The 24,668-nt window shown below is 38.5% G+C and overlaps 1 protein-coding gene across 3 annotated transcripts in view; it reads left to right on the plus strand.

The window, feature by feature from the left end:
• The first annotated feature begins 6,056 nt into the window (after nucleotides 1-6,056).
• LOC109405621 (anoctamin-10) overlaps nucleotides 6,057-24,668 on the plus strand; it is a 28,229-nt gene continuing 9,617 nt past the window's right edge. For all 3 annotated transcript variants that reach the window (XM_062849910.1, XM_062849909.1, XM_062849908.1), the window contains exons 1-3: nucleotides 6,057-6,138; nucleotides 6,376-6,508; nucleotides 24,206-24,638. In XM_062849910.1, the coding sequence (XP_062705894.1) occupies nucleotides 6,493-6,508; nucleotides 24,206-24,638 (449 nt within the window). In that variant the 5' untranslated portion in view covers nucleotides 6,057-6,138; nucleotides 6,376-6,492. The remainder of the gene's footprint in view (nucleotides 6,139-6,375; nucleotides 6,509-24,205; nucleotides 24,639-24,668) is intronic.

Here is a 24,668-nt window from a genome sequence, read left to right on the forward strand (position 1 = left end):
GAAGATTTACTGAGAAAATCCCGGAGGAATTTTAGAAGAGTCCCTGGAGCAATTCCTGAAAGAATTCCTGGAGAATTTTCTGAAAGATTTTCAGAAGAAATTCCCAAAACAATTCCTGGAGAAAATTCTCGGAGGAATTTTTGGAGAAATTTCCGGAGAAATCACAGGATAAATTCCCGGAGGTATTCGTAAAGGAAGTCTTAGAGGAATTCCGGGAAAAATCCTTGAGGGTTTTGTGAGAAAAAAAATCACGGTTGACTTCCTGAAGAGATTCCTGGAGAAATTCCCTGGGGAATGTGGCCGGTTCAAATACGGTGTTAAAGTATTGCCTCTTGTACCACCGTACTCGACCGTCTATTATGCTTCTAAATGGTTCTTAGCTTGCTGAACAACTACGCTGAAAATGGAATACTTCTTGTTCATTTGGGTGTTCATACAAATAAAATACTAGACAGAAACTATCGAATAATATCAGAACCTAGGACACCACATACGTGTTACTTCCTCTTAACTTTCGAACCAATTTGCTGGACGTTTTCCGATTTTTGAGATAAAATTGTTTGATTGTTTTGACTGCTGGTGTCACCTATCGTCACCATTGCCGGAGAGATCTCAACCTGCCGAACTATTTTACAGAAAACGCCATGCTTTTAGCTGATTACAGTAACGAGATACACGTGTTTAAATATTATACACAAGGTGGCACCTAGCGAATAAATGACGGACCAAAGACTCAACACTATCAGTCAGTTTTTAGCTTGCTGAAGAACTTTGTTGAAGGTATTGTTGAGATATAGAAGTTTTAAGATTTTTGACCCTGGCGCCACCTAGCAGACGATTCTCGAACCAAAGACGCCATTGCCAGATAGTTCTTTGCCTGCTGAACAACTTAGTTGAAAACGGCATGCTTGTACCGCATTAGGGTATCGAGATACGTGTTTGAATTTTTCAGACACAACGCGCCACCTGGCGGATAAATCCCAAACTAAAGACTTTATTATCAGATAATTCGAAGCTTGCTGAAGAATTTTGCCGAAGACAGCATCATTCTATCTTATCAGGTTTCTGAGATATAAGGGTTTGAACATTACTGGCGCCGCCTAGCGGCCGAATCGCCAACCAAAGTCGGCGTTGCCAGTTAGTTCTTAACCTGCTGAAGAAATCCGCCGAAGACAATATATTTCTACCTCGTCGGGATCTTGAGATATACGTTGCGCAAAGTATGTGGCCAATTTTGGAACCCCAAGACTATCCGGAATAACTCCGGAACCATGGCGTTATAAACTAGAAACTCTTCTAGTTTATAATGCCATGGTTCTGGAAGTTCGGGAAGTTGTGAAAATTTCATCAAAATCCATCGAAACACAAAAAAGTTATGATAATTTTTGTGCTTTTCTGAAGGTAGAAAATGTAGGCTCTACCCCATTTGGCATAATGCCATTTGCCATAACGCCGTTTGGCATAATGCCATTTGGCATTATGGCCATTTAGCATAATGGCTATTTGGCATAATGCCGTTTGGCATAACACAAAGAACAGCCTTCTTGATAAGAATGTGCATAATATTTGTTATACCAAATGGCCATTATGCCAAAAGGCCATTATGCCAAATGACTTTTATGCCAAATGGCATTATGCCAAACGACGTTATGCCAAATGGCGTTATGCCAAATGGGGTAGAGCCGAAAATGTACATTGGCTGGATGAAGGTTAATTCCGCCCTAATTGCTTATCCTTTGACAGATACGCGTATTTCGACTACCACTTGTAACCTCCCTCAGTGTCCACAGTTGTCCACTGTGCGAGTAAAAACGATGCGAGCGCCACTGGTGGGCAGTTGGCCAACTATCAAATTTTGAAATAGACCGTTGAATCGGTGTACGATGGGAATGATCAAAGTGTTACGTCTGTTTGTCTGGAAGAAAACTTTTAAGGAAAACCTGAAGGAAACCAGGGATTACCTCATGGAATGACCCTAGAAAAAAAAATTGTAAAGAATCTCAGAATGAACTTTTGGATGAATCTTAGAAGGAATTCCGGAAGGAGTTCTTGGAGGGAACTCTGAAGGAACTCTTAATGAATACAAGGAGGAGAAATTCTCATATGGAATCCTAAAGGGAATTCTTCGAGAAATCTCAGAAGGAAGTGCGGAAGGAATTCAAAAAGAGAGGAACTTTCAAAATTAGGAATCCTAAAAGGAGCTTCTTGAGAAATTCCAGAATGAACTGTTGGAAGAATTTCAGAAGAAACTCCTGCAGGGTTCTCCAAATATCCTGGTGAATATTATTCTAATGAAACCAATTTATCATTCTTAAAAGATTTATAATTATAATTATAATTGGATGATTGAAAGTGAACGGTGAAAAGAGACGGCATGCCTATGATTTATTGCTATTATTGGTTTTCATAACATTCGCTCAACATATAAGTTGAAATTCAAGTTAGACGTTAGTTTCGAGATTTTTTCCTTTTTGCATTAGGGTCATTTTTGTACCGAACCGTACACTACGCCAGTGAGCTATTTCCAACGTGATTCAAATGGAAAGTAAACATGAAAATTTTGTTAAGAGGGGGTGTGTTCATTTATGGACACTCCCAAATAAAATAACGATTACGAGTGTAGAGATCTGAATGTTTGTTTTTTTTTAATTAATTTGAAACATCCCAGATAAATTTTGGAATGATTTGCACAATTACAAAGGGATCATGGATAATAATTGGAATTATGATTTACAGCTTACAGCGAATATAACTACTCCAACGGCTGTAGATGTCAAGGGAAAAACTCCAGGATAGTTTGGACGGCCTTCAACGTATAAAGTGATATCTTCCAATCTTCAAGCATGTCCAGTAGCCATAGTTGATTATGAACCGTAGCTTAGCTTATGTGGCTACTGTTACGAGCACAGATCTGAGGTTCTAAACTACAAGCTAGTGTGGATTACCTGGGTTATCCTAATCCAGTGTCGTTGTGATTTTGACTTTTCAAAAGATTCATGCAATGTTATATAGGTATATTTTTTTGGAGACTTTGGCTTTCTCATTCTAAGGAATCCAAACGATTAAATTGGCATTGCCCGACGTTTCGGCCTAATTTATTTGGCCTTTTTCAAGGGTAAAGCTGTCTTTCGTTTTTTGTTATAATTTATAACTAGTGCCACACTTTCTTTTGGAGCTTCTTGTAGCATTTCTACACATATGGATTTTAGGCGAATTTTTGCAATGATTTTGGAAGGGACGTAAACACTGCTTTTGCACATTCATCAACTCACTTGGTACCCTTTAAAAAAAGGCCAAATAAATTAGGCCGAAACATCGGGCAATGCCAATTTAATCGTTTGGCCGTCTGAGAAAGCCAAAATCTCCAAAACATTAAACTTCAACATTAAACAAGATGACTCATCTAGATTTGAAGGACTGAATTCAGGAGAATTTGGAGCACTTTTATATTTTATACTGGATCGCTACCCGAACGGCTGCAGATCTACAAATGCGAATTAAAGTGGGGGACAGATTACAAACCACAAAATAACATACAAAATAAACTGACGGAATAGGTACAACAATTTACAAACGTAACACATTCGATGCAACAATCGAAGAATTTTCCATCAATTGGAGAATGCAATTCATGGAAAATTCTTAAAACTATTTTACAAACGTCACAATATTTATAAAGAAAACTTGTCAAATACGTATGAATAATCAAAACCAGCATTTCACGCAATTGGTATATCAATTAGTTTGATTTTTTTTTTCCATAAACTTCTTGGTGTTTAGAATATTGTAGGGTTTCGTGTCAATGATGTCTCAATAAAGGAGTAGATTTGCAATAACTTTGCTGAAGACAGACGAGTGGGTAATTTCATTCAATCTTCTTTTGGGGCCATATGTGACCCTTTGGCTTGCTTTTATTCGACACTATGATCCGCGTAGGTAAATACGAAACAATATTATCATTATTCTTCTGCATCAACAAATAATTTATCCACAACAACGTGCTGAATTCCACGTGTTGCAGGGTGCACTTGTTGAGAAAGAGAGAATAGCATCAAACTCACAAAATCTCTCGCCATTCCATGTTTCTCCTCCTCATTGATGAAACCTCATCATCTCAGCTCTGATGTTCCTCACCGCGCCGGCGAAGACGATAATCTTGTGTAAAACAGCGAGCCGCAGCGCAGCCAGTCAGTGAGCTACCGGAGACCGTTTCGTTCGCAAGTCAAATTCGTAGACGTCGTGGTCGTACCGTACAGTGGACTGCGTGAGTAATCCATATGTGTCTTGCTTCCCTTTCTACCATACAGGAGGGCCAGTGAAGTGCGAGTTGAAGGAAAATCTTATTTTGGTGCTTATATGTGCATAATGTGAATTTTCCCTGAGGTTTTGAATCGTCAAACTTTTTTCCTTGACGGCAGCACGGCAACGATGCAAATTTAATTGGCAGTCATCAAGCTGTGCCACTGATAGCGCACAAAAGTAGCTGCGAGATAAGTGCGTCCAAATTGTTGTGGTTTTTATGATATGAGGTTGACTTCTTGATTCTGCTGATATTCTTAGCGTCCGTCGTCGGATACACAGCTGACGTGGGTGTTCGATCGTCGTCGATAGACAGGATAGGCAGTTCAAATTATAGACAGCAAGTAACATCAACGAGTATAGGTAGTTGGCAACGATTCGCGATTTGTAACACAGGAAATTCATAATCGAGTGGAATCGAATTGCTTACGTTTTCGATTCGTCCCGGTGAAGGTGTTAAAAAGCAAACCTATGACAGCAAAATTCCCACGTTGCACAGTGGAGCACCTAGTACATCAAAACTGATCAAAATTATTTTGACGCATTTGCATGACGCAAATGCAACCCAAATTAGTAACGAATCGTATTTCATAGTTTTCGTATTTTTTTATTTCGTCATTAGGGTGACCAATTTTATGATTGTAAAAGTCAAGATTTTTCGAAACTAAAATTTTTCAAAAAATCACAACTTTTGAACCAGCTGACCGATTTTAAACTTCTTTTTTTTTGCTTGAAAGCTGTTGAGTTCTAGTTTTCAGCAAAAATACGTTCAGAGGGCCAAATAGTGTTTTAAGGCAAATAATATCATATAATAATATAATTATCACGATTTTTTCAAAGTGTTGCAACTTTTGAAATCGGAAACATCCGGAAGGTTTTCTTTCTGCATTTGAAAGAGGAACAATAGTTTTATCATACACTAAGCGCAGATTTTCCGGAAACAGCCGGAAAATCAACTTATTTCATTTTGAATGTACGGTAAAGGATTCCATCAAATATTTTTTTCAATATTTTTATATATGGTATGTAAATTCAACGTCAATTTGTTTGGGTTTCAAATTAACAGAATAACAACATTAACCTTCTTTAACAAATTGCATTGTTGAAATGATTGACTATCAATTTCATTCACTTTGTACGGTCAAAACTAGCACGCGCTGCGAGTTATATCAAAGAAAACGGCTAAACTTCAGCTTCACTTAACCTCTTCTGATAAGCGTAAACAAAACATTTGTGCACTGCTTAGCAGTCAAACGATTACACGATAACTACACTTGGCAAAAACACAACGGAAAACCCTATTACTTCATTTTGAGTTTTTCCACTTATGATCAGGTTTTGATGTGATTTACTCCAATGTGCGTTGGCATTGACTGGTAGAAGCCGGACCGATCTAGAAGAAACGAGCAAGCGGAATACAAATCAGCTGAGAGGGTGTAGTTGTGTTAGAAAAGAGTGATTTAGCAGTGTGGGGTTAGGGGAAGACGATGCGTATGATGCACACCTGGTTGGTATGATTGATGATGGTGTGATATACGCCACTGAGTATGCGATTTAATTTGAGAAAAGCTATGTTAAAACTACATGCGGCGTTATAAATATACATTTTGAGCGCTATCGCGTGGGAATCTAGTGCAGTGTCAGAGCATCACGTCTATCTATACATAAGTGTTTGCCGGGTTTTGCTGTAACAAAATCAAAAAAATTCTGTTTATTTTGCAGCATCTCATCGAAGCGAATAGAGTGAGTGAGTGAGTGAGTGAGTGAGTGAGTGAGCAAAACAAATCAGTCTCGACAGGGGAAGGTGAAGGCCATTGGTGCGGTTCACGTTTACGGCAGTTAAGGACATATATGAGCGAATCCAAAGATGGCCGTCACAATGGCTGCCTTGCAAATACCGAAAGCACGGATCTCGTCATCCAAGAAACAATCAGAGATGAAAAAGCAATGATTAGCCTTGCTCACTTGTAGTAAACATTGAGTAGCATTATCGTTTACGTGCATTTTGTGAATGACGAGATCGGTGCTCTCGAAAACGCGAGCCAAAAATGCACCTGGACGCGCTCCCATTTCACCTTAAACAGCTGTGAAAATTACTCGATACAAGTTGCGAAGTATTATCGCAAAGCAGTAGCTGATTTTGGCGTTCGAAGTACACTGTTGATAAGTGATGATTGCAATCAACTGAGCACCATGGAAGATATTAAAGGTAAGAAATACACTTTTTTAGTTATACTTAATGTTTCATGTTTCGAGGTATGATGAGAAAAAACTATCTGGCTACACATGTTTGCTCCAGTAAATTGACGCTCCTTATTTTTTTAATTTTTGTATGAACGAAAGTCTACGAGAAGGTGGAAGGAGGGGGAAAGGGGTTTGAGATTACCAAAATTTGTCTACGTGGATTATGAACAATCCCTTGATGGGATTGTCACAGGATTTTATACTCAGACTTATACGGGTAGATTTCCAGCTGGGATTGCCGTGTGAGTTACTGCTAGATTCCTTGTTCTTTCATTAGATTACGCCAGCAGACTTATAAGCCCAATGATGTCTTATACTTAAAATTAACATTTTTTTTAAACAAAAATTAAAATGAAACAAAGCAATACAACTACAATACAATGAATTATGCAACCCTGAAGGTAAAAAGTTCAATAAAATTACCAAAATTCAAAACCAAATCAAATTTATCCAAAATTTCCTTCAAAGATATCTCCACGTTTTTTTTCAGAGATTCCACTATATAGTCGAACAGGAATTCTTGCTACGATTTTTCTGCTGGTGTTTCTCCAGGTATTCCCCTGGGAATTAATCCGGGGATTATCATAACAATGCCTTCAGATACGTCCCTTTATTTTTTTCCAGGCATTTCCTTCTAAACTCCTGCTGGGATACAAAAATTCTTGTTAATATCCTTGTAGGATTTTTATCAGAAATTCTTACACGATTCCTAGGGATACATCCGAAAATTTCTGTAAAGATGGCTCTAAAAATTCTTCCTTGAATCTGTTGATCCTTCCACGAATATATAGGGATTTTCCCAGCGGTTTCAGAATTTCCTCTTAGCATTTCTTCAATCAGAAATTTCAGCTGAGATTACTCTACCAATTCTACCGGGGATTCTTCTAGAAAATTTTCCGAGCATCCCTCTTGGAATTGTGAGTTGTGTCTCCCCCCTCACAAGAGTAATTAATATATGTGACTAGTGTCTAGCCCCTTACTGGGTAAGTTGGCGAGTAGGTACAGGGGATACTCAAAATAACTGGGACAGGTAAAATTTTCACTTTTCAAAAAATGTTCAACTCGCTGTAACTTTTCGAAAAATGCATCAAATGTTCTCAAATTTTCACTGTGAGTTCATCAACTAGTTGTGTATCAGTCAGTGGTCGAAATTTAGAAAAGATCGGGCCATTCTACACGAAGTTATAAAGATTCTAGGAAAAGGTATAATTATCCGATAGCGAATTTTGAGTTGTTATATCTCCGGATTCAATGAACCGAATGCAATGAAATTTTGATCGTTTATGATCAATATAATGAACCTTGAAAAACAGTTGGCCTAATTTGAAAATATTATTGTGAAAAAAAGTTATAGCGATTTCATTTATTATATGTTTTTAAGTAAATTTATCCATTTTTCATATGCATCCCATCACTTTTTCAATTGATTGCCGGCAATTTGGTTGCTTTCCTTTGAAGCATAAATATATTCAAGTCAATTAGAGGGAATATAAATTAACTGTAATTACTATCTAAAATTTTGAAACGATGTTGAAGTTTTGGATAAATTGGTGTTATATTAGAAAAATTATTTAATCGTTATAATTTTCTTTGATGTAAAGAATTTTAAGTTTAGTGAAAAGTTTTTAATCGCTCATTATATAAGTCATAAATGATAAAATTTCATTGCGTTAGGTTCATTGAATCTGGAGATATAACAGCACAAAGATGGCTATCGGATAATTATACCTTTTTCTAGAAACTTTAGAACTTCGTGTAGAATAGCCCGATCTTTTCCAAATTTTGACCACTGATACACAACTAGTTGATGAACTTACAGTAAAAAATTGAGAATATTTGATGCCCTTTTGGAAAAGTTACAGCTAGTTGAAAATTTTTTGAATAGTGAAAATTTTACCTGTCCCAGTTTTAAGTTTGAGTTTGAGTTTTGAGTATCCCCTGTGTATGTCATCGATGTTATAGTTGCTTGTGAGTTGCTTCGAGTAGGTTAAGTTCTAGCATAGTTTGTTGAGTTCGGTTTCCATAGTCTTAGTTTTCATAGTCAGCGAATAAAGACATAGTTGAAAGAGTTTATGTTCTTCTTTTATACGTAAACCTGGTTGTTGTGTGTTCCACGGTGAACTTGGCAGTAATTCTCTACAGGATCCTTAAAACATCTAAGACACAGAATGTAGATTGATTGGCAAATTGAGAGATGACAAAGTGAAAAAAAAATCGTGTTTTGGGGGGATTTGAACCCACGACTACGTATTCGCTAGACCGGTGCTTTAACCAATTAAGCCACAGAACTGGTAACGGTTCTGCGAAATAGAAAGCCAAACTGACTCCGAGTCCACAACATGAACACTCCTACTTTCACAATTTCATCTCTCATTTTGCCAATTAATCAACATTCTGTATCTTAAATTTTTTGTTTTTTTTTTTCCTAGTACGTTAAGTCGTACCAGCAAATTGGTACAAGCCTGTAAAGATCTTATGGTTGCTGTGATCACCGTTTACGATATCCTTTTCTATTACGATTGGTGTTTTTCGTTGACGATTGAAAACTCCTTGTTACGGGAACAAGGGGTCATTGCCGATATCTATAAGCAGCTCACAACTCAGGGTAGGTGTGAATCAGCTGTAAGCTGAAATATTTATTCCAATTAGATTTAGTTTACATAAGTTTAACATTACTTACAAAAATCGGTTTCGGAACGTATTTTACGGTGAACTCCTTGTTCGCGTTGTTTTAATAATTCATCTGTGATTTTAGGTTAGAATAGAAAATACAAGCTAACACTATTAATTGTAGAAACAACTTACGATCTGTGATTTCAACCTGTGATTAGAACACTTAGGTTTAAATAGTATAAGTTCGTTTTAACAAATTTTTAGTCTAAGTATTTAAATGATAATCGTTTGTGCGACTGCATTATTTCAATCATTTCACACTTCGCACTACAATGACGAATGATATTTTTGCTCTGTCATTTCTATCGCTTGACATATAATCCTATTTGAAACGTTTCGATTGAAACGACTTAGTCGTTTGGTTGCTGATCAGTGCTGGCAGCAACACTCCTTGTTTATTCTTCTTTACGTTTCAATCTACTTTATTAACTTTCGGTTATCTTTGACAAACGAACGTCCGGCGGAATCTTCTGAAGATGACCGCAAGTTAATAAAGTAGGTTGAAACGTAAAGAAGAATAAACAAGGAGTTTTCAATCGTCACCAAAAATCACCAATCGTAATAGAAAAGAAAGCCTGTTAAGAGCAATCTAGACATGTGTATCTAAGAATGCCTTTAGTTATTTCTCCAGAAATTATTCAAACAATATACCCAGGAGTTCTGCTGGGGGTTTCTCCAAGATTCGTATATATGTATATATTTTCCTATAGGGCTTCTTCTATGGATTTCCCGTGAGTGCCTCTTGGGATTCCTCCAGAATTTCCACGTGATATTCCTACAGGAATATCTCTTGATATTGCATGTGGAGCTCAGAATTGCTGTAGAGATTCTTCTAGAATTTCTTACTGCAAATTCTCTCAGAATTTCTTTGGTGTTTTCTGCTGAGAATCCTCCTTGAATTGCTCTAGTTATCCCAACAGTAGGAATTTTCCCGTAGGCTTCTTCAGCAATTTCATCTGGAATACAAAGCTTCAATCTTGAATATTCAGATATTATACCTTTCAGGACGCGCGCCTGTTTGATACTCAATAATTATAATCATTCTTCTAGAAATTACTCCTCCACAAAACCGATGAGCATGTGCGATCGTGATGATGAAAGTGGTATTCTTTTTTGCGGGCTGTTCGGGCCCGTGTGAAGTTGCCCGAGCAGAGGGGAATATCAAATTAATAACTACGAAATCACAAAACCTGTTTTTATATCTTGTTTTGTTATTATTGAATTATCAAGGCATTACGTTTCCATAACATGTTTTGTTGGACAATCTTATTTTGTTATGACCAAGCAATTGGTATGCAGCCCTTAAATAACATCTCAATATTACATTCTGTTGTGGAACAAGTTTGGTTATTATTGTATTATTGAGAGTGCACAAATACTTTATGGTATTGCTATCTAAACTAAAAAAAATTTTGAAACAAAACCTACGTCATTCTACAACGTTATTTACAGCATTTGAGGGAAAGCAACTGCATATTCACTCATCAATTTGTCTTCCTCTTCCATTTATAATTACATCCAAACTGAGACAAAGTGCATGCCCCATATCACTAACTAGTATTCCGTGGAAAAAAGTTTGCATAATGCACCAGAAAAACTGTTTAACGATTTTTTGAAAAGTGCGCAAAGTTAGGCCCTAGGTGCGCAAAGTATGGTACGCTTACGGTATCACATTTGATAAGAGGTGTGGTATATTACGTGACATGGAGGTGCTGTAATGTGTACAAAACAAAGTCCCTGCTGGGCGGCGCGAGGTTTTGCTAAATTTCTGAAATTGACTGAGTTGTAGCTGAAAAGTACCCAAAATACCAGCCACTGCCCAAGTGGCGCAGTATCCTGCATACATCTAAACGAGAACATAGCAGACGATATTGAAAGTTTTTAAGGTTTTCAAAGGGACGTTCCAGATTCCGCCTTTGACATGTGAATTTCAATGATAAAAATGTCAAACTTATGGAATAAACTTGTTTGAACGAAGCTAATACAGACAGCTGAATCCAAAATTGTAGATGGTTTTGAATGGGATTTTTCAGAAATATTTTGTATTTCACATGTTTTCCCTGTCGTTCCAGAGGATGAAGTCGGATCTACCTATTTGAAAGATAGGTACATGAATAGTTGAAAATACACCTATTAGGGAAGAGAGAAACTGAAGTTCGCATTCTCACATGTTGGTCTAAATATATAGAATTCTCAGCCATCACGAAGTCATATATGATGTAGAATATGATGCTAAAGTGGAGGCCATACCCGACTAGATGAACATAACAATAATATATCATAATTATATCTTAATGTGATATAACTAACAAATTATGTTATAATTTTGTTATGAAACTTTTTCAAACTAAATTATAACAAAATATATTATAATCTTTTGTAACTAGTTTTGTTACAAATAAATCAGAACAAACTCTGTTATAACTTTGTTATTTTTGCAACTGAACAAAATAATCAGTTGCAAAAATAACATAATTATATCAGAATATGAAATAATTTTAATTTTTAGCTATATTACAAAAAATGAGAAATTTGATTAAGTATTCGTTTTTTTTCATTGCTTGTAGAGCAAAAGGTCGATGGATAGCAGGTAAAAGATCAGAAAATGTTTATAAGGAAACAGCTTTATTCTATGTAATTGAAAAATTAAAAAAAAAACCCGGATTAATCCACCTAGTGGTGATAGTGCCTTTCTCGTCGAATAAATACTCATGATCTTTCCGTCGACGTTAGGCAAAATGTTCCTTAGTCCTTTATAAAGAAAAGCAACAATTTTAACAAAGCCAACATCGATTTGGAAAACTTATTGTTAGTACATATTCCGATGTTATGTTCAACAGCAAAACAGAGCTAAAAATATTGCAAAATGCATTGGGATCTTGATTAAGATCATTGTGACCCCATTCTATTCACTACGGCAGCGAGGTGAGCGTCAGCTAATGCATGAAGAAGGTTGACTTCATTTACAATCACAGATCACTTCGTGATCTTCGACAAAGTTTTTTTAGCACACTTTAGGCTATATTTTATGTATTATCATTGGTGGGTCCGATCATTAGCGGGTCCGATTCCGGTTATCTTAAATATGGTCTGAGACTATGTTCTTGTCAACTGTTCATCGGGTTACCTAAAAAGCCGAATATTAATGTTATCTGAGACTATTTTCTTGCTAACCGTTTGGCAAATTTTTGAAAAAACACGATTTTATGTGTCGCATGCATGATTTTGGTTCACTTCTATTTGATCACTTCCAATTGAACACCCGCAACCAATTCCGAAATACTATTACTAGTTCTAGATGTGGCCTGAGACTATTTTCCTGTTGACCATTCATCAGATTATCAAAAACGCCGCTCTGGTTTGGTTTCCCTCTATATTTTACCACTTCCGGCGAGTTACTCGTCTCATCACCAGTTCTGGAACACTACCAGTTCTCCCAAATATGGTCTGTGATTATTTGCTGGCTAACCGTTTATCATGTTACTAAATAAGTCATTGATATGTCGCATGTATTGGTTCTACTTTCACATTTGAGCATTTCTGGCGGGACACCCGTAATCGGTTCCGTAACACACTGATATGGCTTGCGTCTATTTTTTTGCAACTGTTCATCATGTTACCTAAAAAGCCACGATATCTCAATGCACGGGTTTGGATTCAGCCTATTTGTTTGCTTAGTTTATTAGGCTATCAAAAAAGCCGCGCTTTGCTGTTTCGCATGCAGGGTTTTGTTCAATTTTATATTTTGCCGCTTTTGGAGGAAAACACGGAACTAGTTTCGGCACTACTGGCAGTCCCTTATGTGGTCTTAACCTAATTCCTTGATTAGCGGTCATCAAGTTGTCGGAAATGTCGTGATTAGATGTGCCGCATGCATAAGTTTAGTTCACTTTTATATACGGCCACTTCCGGCGGGACATCCGCAACCGGTTCCGAAACACTACCGGTTCAGATATGGTCTGAGTCTTTTTAATGCCAACCTTTCTTTATCATAAAAGCCGCGCTTTTATATGCCGCATGCATGGATTTGGTTTACTTTTATAATTGGCCACTTCCAGCAGGATATCCGAAACCGGTTTCGGAACACTACCGGTTCAGATATGGTCTGAGACTATTTTCTTGACAGCTTTCATTAGGTTTTCAAAAAAGCCCCGCTTTGATATGTTGCATGCATGGATTATTTTTTTATATTTGGTTACTTCCGGCGGGACACCAGGAACCGGTTCCGGAACACAACCGGGTCAGATATGGTCTGAGACTGTTTCCTTGCTAACTGTTCATCAAGTTATCGAAAATGGCGCAGTTTGATGTGTCGCATGCATAGTTTTGGATCGCTTTTATATTTGGCCACTTCCAGCGGGACATCCGGAACCGGTTCCGGAACACTACCGGTTCAGATATGGTCTGAGACTGTTTTCTTGCTAACTGTTGATCAGGTTATCAAAAATGCCGCAGTTTGATGTGTCGCATGTATGTGTTTGTTATATTTTTATGTATGGCCGCTTCTAGGGGTACTGGTCCGGAACACCTAAATGGCCATAACTCTGGAACGGCTGGACCGATCCGAACCATTTTCAATAGGAAACACTGGGACCAGATTCCGCGTCGAATGAACCGTCGGTCATCAAAATCGGTTGAGGTTTACTGTCAAAAAGTGATGTGAGTTTTTTGTCCACACACATACAGACACACACACACACGCACGCACACACACACATACACACATACACACACACAGACATCACCTCAATTCGTCGAGCTGAGTCGATTGGTATATGTGATTTGACCCTCCGGGCCTTCTATCAAAAAGTCATTTTTGGAGTGAACATTAGTACACTTAGTGTACGAGAAAGGCAAAAAGGGTCTCCAGTTGGGCTAGTGGTTAAGGCTATGAATCGCCAATCTGGAAACGGCGGGATTGATTCCCGTTCCGGTCGGGAACATTTTCTCGACTTCATGGGCATAGTGTATCTTTGTATTTGCCTCACAATATACAACTTCATGCAATGGCAGGCAAAGAAAACCCTTCAATTAATAACTGTGGACGTGCTCTATAGAACACTAAGTAGATGAGAGGCAGGCCAAGTTCCGATGTGAACGTCGAGCCATAAAGAAAAAAGAAGTTATCAAAAAAGCTGCTATTTGATGTACTGTCAAACTTCGCGTATTCATCACTCTTTAATACGACACTTTTTAATTTATACCCGCTCATTCGAAATATGTTGAATTAAAAAATGATCAAATGTCATAGTGTAATACACTGTAAATACGAATGATTCGATATTGCGATATTACTCACACCCGCAGCGGCTCCTCGTGCAGCTGCTACTTCCGAAAGTTCAAATTTGGTGCTTTCCGACACCTGAACCGTTTTGTGATCAATCGCAGTGAACCTCGGAAGCCAACAATCGTAAAATGAACAAGCTATCGATTCGTACCATCACAATATCTGTAAGACTTGTGTTCAAAAACAAAACATGCAAACTAAACAAAACTAAAATAGGGTTAGTTTATCGAATTAAAAGTTTATCCAGGTAATTTGACAGCAATCATTGTCGAATTAGCGTGGTTTTATGGTACGACACATTTTATGGTGCAATTTCACATTTACCACTTTTGGTTCACATTTTACCACTTTACCGATTGTCCCTGATGTGGTCTTAGACTAGTTTCATGCAAATTATTCTTCAGTTTTCCTAAAAAGTCGCAAATGGATGTAATGCATGTATGGGTTTAGTTCATTTGTGCATTTCGCCAGTTCCGGCGAAGCACTCGAATCTGGTTCCGGAACACTACTGGCCTGAGACTATTTTCTTGCTGACCGTTCTTCGCGTTATCGAAGAAGCCGATATTTAATGTGCTGCGTGTATGCGTTTGGTTCTTTTCTACATTTGACCACTTCCGATGGGGCAACCGTAATTGGATGCGGAACACTACCGGTTGTCCCCAATATGGCCGGAGACTTTTTTGCCAAATCAAGATGCCTAAAAATCCGCGATTTGATGTGTCGCTTGCATGGGTTTGGTTCCCTTTTATATTTGGCCATTTCCGGCGGGACTCCCGGAACCGGTTCCGGATCACAGCCGATTCAGATATGTTCTGAAAAAAGCTACTATTTGATATGTCGCTTGCATGGGTTTAATTAACTTTTATACTTTGCCACCTCCGGCGGAACATCTGGAACCGGTTCTGATATGATCTGAGAATGCTTTCCTGCTTATTGTTCATCAGGTTATCGAAAAAGCTGCGGTTTGATATGTCGCATGCATGGTTTTAGTTCAATTTTATATTTGGCCACTTCCGACGGGACAGCCGGAGCCGGTTCCGGGACACAACCGGTTCAGATATGGTCTGTGAATATTATCCTGCTTACTGTTCATCAGGATATCAAAAAAGCCACTATTTGATATGTCGCATGGATGGGTTTGGTTAACTTTTTAACTTGGCCACTTCCGCCGGGACATTTGCAACCGGTTCCGGAACACTTCCGGTTTCGATATGGTCTGAGAATGTTTTCCTGCCTACTGTTCATCAGATTATCGAAAAAGCCGCGGTTTGATATGTCGCATGTATGGGTTTAGTACACTTTTGTGTTTGGTCACTTCCGGCGGGACACCCGGAACCGGTTCCGGGACACTAATGGCTCAGATATGATCTGAGACTATTTTTCTGTTTACCATTCATCTAGTTATTGAAAATGCCGTAGTTTGATGTGCCGCATGGATGGGTTTGTAGCGTTTTCATATCTGGCCCCTTCCTGGGGTACCGGTCCGGAACACCTAAATGGCCATAACTCCGGAACGGCTGGACCGATCCGAACCATTTTCAATAGGAAACAATGGGACCAGATTCCGCGTCGAATGAACCGTCGTTCATTAAAATCGGTTGAGGTTTACTGCCAAAAAGTGATGTGAGTTTTTTTTGTACACATACACACATACACACACACACACACATACACACACAGACATCACCTCAATTCGTCGAGCTGAGTCGATTGGTATATAAGACTTGACCCCTCCGGAGGCTCTATCAAATTTTCGTTTTTGGAGTGAACATATAGCCTTTCGGTACACCTTGGTGTACGAGAAAGGCAAAAACATTCAATTGCTGTTGAGGGGCTGCAGTTTTGCTTGTTTTTCATTGCGTAGAATGCCGGAAGCGTATCCGGCTACCCTCAAAACTGAAAAGTACTCATATTTTTTCAACTTTGAACCGATTTAAGTGAACTTCGACTCGTTTGAATAAGAAATCTTTTTTTATTGATTGGTTATGCGAATAGAACGATTGGGTTACGCGGTATTCCCAAAAGTCCAAATTTTCTGGAACATATCCTTATGCTATTGAGGGGCCCAGATGCAAAGAGGTGTAAGTGACCGTTTTGTCGAGTTTGAGCTGAACATATCAAAAAATCTTCAGATTTCAAGCTCACAGGAACTTTTTAAAGATTATTTTTATGATGATTAGAAAAATTACAGTAAATCAGAGAAAATTGGGTTGATATTGAAACTCCATACATTTTGAATGGGATGAAAAACTGGTGAAAAACTTCAAAGCTCATTTACTCGAAAGTGGGTTTTTGTAACTGTTTTGCTTCTAAGCTCCTCTATTCTAATATCGGCGTTGTTGGAGTTAGCGTATTGAAAAAATATGGTCTCTCGTGAAACATGCTTCGTAATTACACTGTTGAAAACGCTTTGACATCCACGTGCAGCACAACAGAACATGTGCTCGATGAACAAATTGAGATTTGAATTATGAAAATGCTACGGTCAATCTTGGCTTGGTCAGCCAAAGCAAAATCAAGAAATTGACATTTATGCTTCGTAATGATTACTTTGAAGTCAATACTTTGGGCCTAGGCTGGGCAGATATGCTATTGGTGATTTGATGGTGCATGATGAAGAAGAAGAAGAACGATGGTGTTTTGAAAAATCCTATCCCTACCACACAGGAGAAGATTTTAAAATGTCTCTATAAAATCTAAAACAAAATCTAATTAAAAACGTTTTGATGTACGGTGTAAGACTTTGGACGGACTACATATTGAACGTATAAATTTAAATTTAACATTTTTTTCTTGGTAAGGTACTTAATTTGTACCAATCACCAATTGGGTTTTTTAAATTAAGAATAATATATTGATTTTTTGATTTTATTCGAAAGAGCACCTTTTTTAAGCCAGTATGATTTTTGCAGATTTTTTAAATTTTATTTTGATACCTTAAGCTTCAATTACAAAAAGATTTTTTGAAATCACCTTTTGACAGCTGGGCAATTGCTTGACAGCTCCGCCCAGTACGAAATGCGACGAGGGGTGATTCGACAAATCGATCCCATACAAACTTTAAATCGATTTTAATTAGGTTCCCGGGCACCAAAGTTCATGAAAATTTGGATTTCGGCTCAGTTTGGCATGTGTAGATTGTGAATATGGAATTATCTCAACACCACTAAAGAAGCCCATTGCAGCTGGTCTATGGAAAATTCCACGTGTATGGCAATTGGCTTCTTTAGTGGTGTTGAGATTATTCCATATTCAGAATCTGCATACAAAACTGAGCCGAAATCCAAATTTTCATGAATTTTGGTGCCCGGGAACCTATTTAAAAATCATTTGGAGTTTGTATGGGAGCGATTTGTCGAATCACCCCTCGTCGCATTTTGTACTGAGCGGAGCTGTCACGCAGTTGGCCAGCTGTCAAAAGGCGATTTCGAAAAATCTCTTCGAAAGCGATTTTAGGTACCAAAATGAAGTTCCAAAAATCTGAAAAAAATCATGGTGGTTCAGAAAACGGTGTTCTATCGTATAAAATCAAAAAACCAATACATTTTTCTTAATTTAAAAACCCAATTCGGGTTTTTTCTTAACTCACGATGACCAGATCGGTTCAGTCGGATTTGTTTTTGATGGAAAAAATAAATCTGGATCAAATGATCAATATTGTCAAAATCGGAGAAAATTTATCGCAGATATAACCATTACATAGTTTACCTTCTTTATTTTATTGTCTGCTGTTTCATATTATGAAGTAAAAAATAAAGGCATTGTAACTTCTAGAAATTTCATCAGACTCTTCCGTATTTTTTATTTTATTCATTGCTGTAATTTGAGTTTTGGGTAAATATAGCATCATAGCTATTGATATGTTTATCTTTGTATTAGTTTCCTTCTTTCAATATCCCAGTTCCGTTACGGTGCCAAATTCCTATCACTTTTCTACGATTCCCAATTCTTATAGGTCAAGTAAAATTTTAGCTTCAAAAAGTGATACATCTGCAAATGAGTTTTTTTATCTCAAAATTGAGTAAACTTAGTTGAATTTATATGTCATTTAAACAGTACTGCTATTCTAACCTCTAATTATAACGTCAAAAAGTATCGAACAGACTATGTATTACGAAGTAATGAATGTTAGTGAGAGTGGAAATAGCAAATATGGTACCTACTAAATAATTCTATTCAATAAAAATGTCAACTATACAGACAATTCTGCTCAATTGATGATTGCATTTGTCTATTATAACTTTTTTCTTTCGGTCTATTATTATTCGATCATATATTGTTTGACATTATGTCATAAATATCTTTTTTCATTACTAAAAATAATCTAAAACAGAATAAAACTAAACAGCATCTGCAGAAGTAATCATATCGGCATATGATATAATTACCTTTTACCTTCGCTCACGTAGGTACGTGTATAATCGCCGTTCTCACAACGCGAACAAAACAAAAAATTAAATAAAATCATCTCCGCCTGGAAAGGATCTTTGTCGCCGCTAAAATGCACCCCATGACGAAGCTCAATCATAAATAGTCGACTAACAACTTTTCCGTCGTTCTCTTTGTTCCGAAACAGCCGACGACGGGCCCTGCGAACGCCACCACTGTTATTAGTGTTACAGTGCACATGTCTGCGCACCGCGATAGCGCTGTTGGTAAGAGAGAGAGGTTCGTTGTTTGATCTTGCATTCAAATCTCTGTCTATTTTTGTCCTGCGACTGGCAAACATGAAATGGGGGATTAGGGAAACTGGCAATACGTAGAACCAGTAAAGCTTCTATCGTCCCTCACTGCAAGTGCTGTGATAGCCTCATTGGTAAAGGCGACTGGAAATTTAAGATAGCAGGATTGGAGGTTCAAATCCCGTTGATGTTTGTAAGTTTTATAATGAATTCGAAATTTTTTTATGTGACCTATTATTTTCTAAAAATAGAATAACACACTTAAAATAATTACCCAAAAATGAGTAAAAAAAGTTAGTTTTTACCCTAATTTTGCTTTCGGAATGTTATCAATAACTCTTTAATATCAAAATTTGTTATTGAAATATTTCCCAAATTCACTGTTATTAAGTTGTTATTGCCACTAACAAAACATGTTATTAAATTGATTTTTCAGGAACAAATTTTTGTTATGTGACTTGTTATTTTGCCGCTTATGACAGACAAGTTTATAACTCAATATGTTATGTTAATAACATGAAAATTACTAATTCCATTATGCAGTTATTTTGCCAAAATAACGCATTTTGTTATGCTGTTGTTATTCTCTTCTGCTCGGGTGATCATCAATATTAACTTCTTTTCTCGATCAGCCTAGATAGCTGTGTAGTGTCGGTAGCGATTGTCTCAATTGGCTCAGAATAACACTACGGACTGCCTGTTCCGGTGGTAAGAGTCCACCAACAGGTGACCCCTAATTCATGGTGCGATGCGTCTTCATGCTTACCGTGCCTAGGAATGAATAGCTAGGGCGGTCCAATAAAAACCTAACCGCAAACGGAGCCGGTGGAGTACCAGGGCACCCTCTACAGTATGTTGCCCTTACTGCGTTAACCGGAGCAATCAGTGGACCTTGTGTTTCTCCGTAGTGTTTCTTGTAGTCTCACTTGAGGCTGAATAAGGGCGAGATTATGAAGATGTTGTTAATTAGTTTAAATTTTCACCTATATGGTTTCGCATTATGCGATTTACACAGTTTATTCTGTGTATTCTCGCCTTTGGCGTTTTCCAATCCATACCGATCTGATTGTGTTGCTGCTGTTGCTGCGAAGAGTTTTATCTTGCCTAGTTTGGTTAGTGGCTACGGTTAGGATAGCTCAAATCAATCTTCAGCATAAAAGAACAGCAATAATCAATCTTTGTAGACTTATGCAAAATCATTCAGCCCAAGTGGCCTAGGTCCAAGAACTTTACTTCCGTAAGGGGAATTTCTATTTAGGAAACCTTGTGAACCCGGTGTTTGCCACTTTCAGTAAACATGAAATGGCAAACTCACGTGTCATGCCTCGAGCCTGTGTGCTTGTCAACAACGCAATAGTTGCTACACTCATCTCTGAACTAACCACCAGAGATGTATGTGCTATCACAATTGATGTATCTGTTAGAAACCTCAACAGGAAATACGTCTATTGTTCGGTTTATTTACCGCATGATGAACCATCCCCTACGGATGCTTTCAAACAAGTCATCGCATACTGTACTTCAAAAGGCCTTCCGCTAATTGTTGGCAGTGATGCTAATGCTCACCATATCATCTGGGGCAGCTCAGACATTAACTTGAGAGGCTCCAGTTTAATGGAGTACTTGAGTAGTACAGATCTTGCATTACTTAACATAGGCAACCGCCCAACCTTCATGGTATCTGCTGGAGATGAAGTGTTAGACATAACGCTTTGCTCTAGTAAAATTAGTCACGAGCTGACCAATTGGCATGTGTCAGATGAATAATCTTTATCTGATCATCGCTACACCTTTTTTGAACATTTAAATGTTGTCAATTTCTTGATTTTGCTTTGGCTGACCAAGCCATGTGGGAAATTAGACTGTTGAAAATGCTTTGACATCCATGTGCACAACAGAACATGTGCTCGATGAACAAATTGAGATTTGAAATTATGAAAAGAAATCCATGTTGTTATTTAACTTTGCGTTTCAGAAATCCTCGGTCAACAAGCTGGGATCATTTTTTACTGATTGTGTTGCGGCCAAATTTCATGGATACTCACCATTCATTGACACTCCAAGTGATTTATATGATGCTGTTGATACTACAACGAGCTTCATCATGGAAGCTTTTGAAGAAGCTTGCCTTTCACGTTCTGTGAAGATCATAAGAGGAACCCTTTGGTGGCTTGATTTCCCCAACAGGGGAAGAAAAAAACCCTTGGTGATCTGGCGATGCTCAGGAAACAATGTAGAAAGAGTTGAAGCAGACGACGTTCGGCTGGTTCGGAGGTTTCTAGGTCGGAATAGGCTCTCCGGTCTGCTGAACGATCTGGCTGGTTAAACCCTTGAACGAATGTATCCAGTTTGAGTGAAGTCAGTCGGGTAAACAAAATCCTTGCTAAATCCAAGGGTTTCCGAGTGAACGAACTTCGTTTGCCAAATGGCGATTTCACTTCCTCTGATGAGGAAGTTTAGGAATGCTTATTCACACACTTCCCCGGGTGTGTGGATATTACATCTTTGGATAAACCTGATGTCTTTTCTTGTAGTTATGATTTTTTAGCTTCGGCTCGGAGTATCATTACTATAGAATTGGTTGAGTGGACACTAAATAGCTTTCTCCTTTCAAATCTCCAGGATCAGATAGGATATATCCTATTTTGCTTTAGAAAGGATTTGCTTATTTCAAACATGTTATAAAAAAAAATCTGCTTGTTTTCAGTTTCGCTACAGGATATATTCCCAAATTCTGGCGGAATATTACTGTAAAGTTTATTCCGAAAATTAGTTGAGCGTTGTATGAAGAAGCAAAGAGTTCCAAACCTATCAGTTTGACCTCTTGTCTTCTGCAATGCTCACAACGCATTGTCGATCATCACATCCGTGATGTTCATCTGGCCAACATGTCTCCATGTGAATCAACATGCCTACCAATCTGGTAAGTCCACTGTGACGCTTTTACACAAGGTTGTTTACGATTTAGAGAAGGCATTCGCTTAAAAGCAGTCTTGTTTGGGTGTTTTCTTAGATATCGAGGGTGCCTTTGACAACGTGCCTTTCGATGTCACATTGGAAGCTGCACGGGGTCGTGGTATATCTCCAATGATTTCCAATTGGATTCACCAAATGCTCAAAAACCGACATCTCTTCTCCAAATTGCGTCTAGCAGGGATTAGGAAATTGAGTGTTTGTGGATGCCCCAAAGAGGGAGTCTTGTCATCACTTTTGCGCAATCTCGTAGCATATACGCCATTGAGGCAACTCAATAATAGCCGACCTGATGCAAAGCGCCCTTCATGCAGTTGATGGCCAATATGGCCACTGGCGTAGACACGGGGGGGGGGGGGGTGGTAGGTTAGGGTTAAAACCCCCCCCAGAGCCAAAATTTATGGAACAAATTTTCAGTATAAAGCGCTTTGCGACGAAAAATTTTTCGGCTGCGCCGCTGTTTTCAATCTATAAATACAATTGCTCATCATTTGTTTACAAAATGTAAGTGTCAAATCAAAAAAAGGTATCATGGACCGTTGAAAACCCCTCCCAGAGACAATTTCTGGCTACGCCACTGAATATGGCCATTCGTTTAATCCGAGTGAAACATCTATTGTTCTTTTCACGGAAAGGCGAAACCGTAATGGCGTTCTACCTTTGCGTATCTTTGATTCTGAAATCGATGTGACTGGACAGGTAAAGTACGTTGGAGTCATTCTTGATTCCTAGCTTTCCTGGTCACCTCATATTGAGTTCAGAATCAAGAAAGCTTGTGTGGCCTTCTAGCTATGCCCATTGTACCTTTGGTACAACTTGGGGTTTAAATCCCAAGTATATCAAATGGGTTTACACAACTGTTGTTCGGCCAATATTGGCCTATGGATGTCTTGTGTGGTGGCAAAAGGGTGAATTGAGAACGATCTACTCAAAAGGCCATCTCCAAAGGATGTGCTTAATGGCGATGTCTGAAGCGTTCTCTTCAACTCCCACGGCAGCGCTCGAAGTTCTTTTTGACGTTGCCCCACTACACATTTATCTCAAACAAGAAGCAATTTCTTGCACTTACCGGGTACTCGGTCTAACGTATGCTGTTGCATTTTTTAATATATACATAGAAAATGTTGTTCTTAACCCGCTGTGGTAAACAGATATAGGCTCTCTTTCGCTTTATGCATTATTTCATTGCCCTTTTCAGGGCGCTGTTTGAGCCCATTGTGGTACGCTTATGCGTTACTACACTCTTCCAGGGTATTTTTCCCCTATTTTCTTACCTGTTCCCCCGGTACGTGTCCCCTCAATCTAGATGAAGTCAGAAGAAGACTGCACTACCAGCTAAGCACACAACTCTTAGCTGGCGATCGACCCCTGAGGTAAGAACTTGTGAGGGCCAGAGCTATATGTTGGACGCTGCTTGCCGACTCATCATTTTGCAGTGCCCCGAAGATACGTTTTCGTCCTAGGTTTCCCTATACGTACATTGGACATGTCCTTTATTATTGAGTATATCATCGAGGTCTGATATTGTGTATAGAAAACACCGATGTATAAAGATGTTTCATGTAAAAAACAGAGTTCAATTCTAAAACGATTTGGTTTATTCTTTCACGATTTAATATACAGAAACTGCCGCAAATGAACAAAAAAAAAACGTTTTTTACAAAGTTCTGATTGCTCAACTTTATTATTTATTTCCGTAGATTTTTTAAATGAAATATTCGAAAACTCGATTGCTTCTACCAGAGAAAGTCAATCGTCAGTCGACGCTCCAAAAGTCGAAGAACTCCGCTCTAAAGTGGTGCGTGTCCGCCGTAAGCGTCCAATCTCCAGCGCGTGGCATGTGATGCGAAGCTCTTGTAAATTGAGTAGGTTGATCGTGATTTTCCCGCTTCCGATGATGAAATCGTTACATAACTTTTGCACAAACTGATTGGAAGTATTCGCTCTGGTTGATTTTGAACGCACTGAGAGATCTTGAATAACACGCGGATTTTATCTTTCCCGTTATTCAGAAAATGAAACTAATTCGTATGTTTTATTCACACAGACAAACTGATCCCCAACATCCATTTTGCCAACGATGACGAGGAGGAGTTCAACGAGGAGATCGGTAACACCCGGAAGCCAACGATCCCCTCCATACGGCAACGAAACTCGCAGATCCATGCGTTGGAAAATCTCGATCAAATCGAGGAGGAGGAAAAGCTAAACGAATTTCGATCGGTGTTGAAAGCTGGCGGACCGAAAAAGGGTGTCACCTTTGGAGATGGAGTGCGGAAAAGGGGCGCCATGGCGTCGCGTATTCCTGAGCTGAGCAGTAGCAATAGTGAGGATTTCGAGCGCTTTGGCGATTCGTTTATGGTGTTGGAGTTTAGCGAGGGGACCGCGACGGAGACGATCCAATGGGTGATCGATAAGATTCGGGGGAGGAAGGTCGATGGCGGTGCGGAACTGATGGTGCGGAAGGAACCACTTACCAAGTAAGAATAAATAGATTGCTAGTTGCTTCG

The sequence above is a fragment of the Aedes albopictus genome, chromosome 2 (assembly GCF_035046485.1).
Source record: "Aedes albopictus strain Foshan chromosome 2, AalbF5, whole genome shotgun sequence".
Taxonomy (NCBI): domain Eukaryota; kingdom Metazoa; phylum Arthropoda; class Insecta; order Diptera; family Culicidae; genus Aedes; species Aedes albopictus.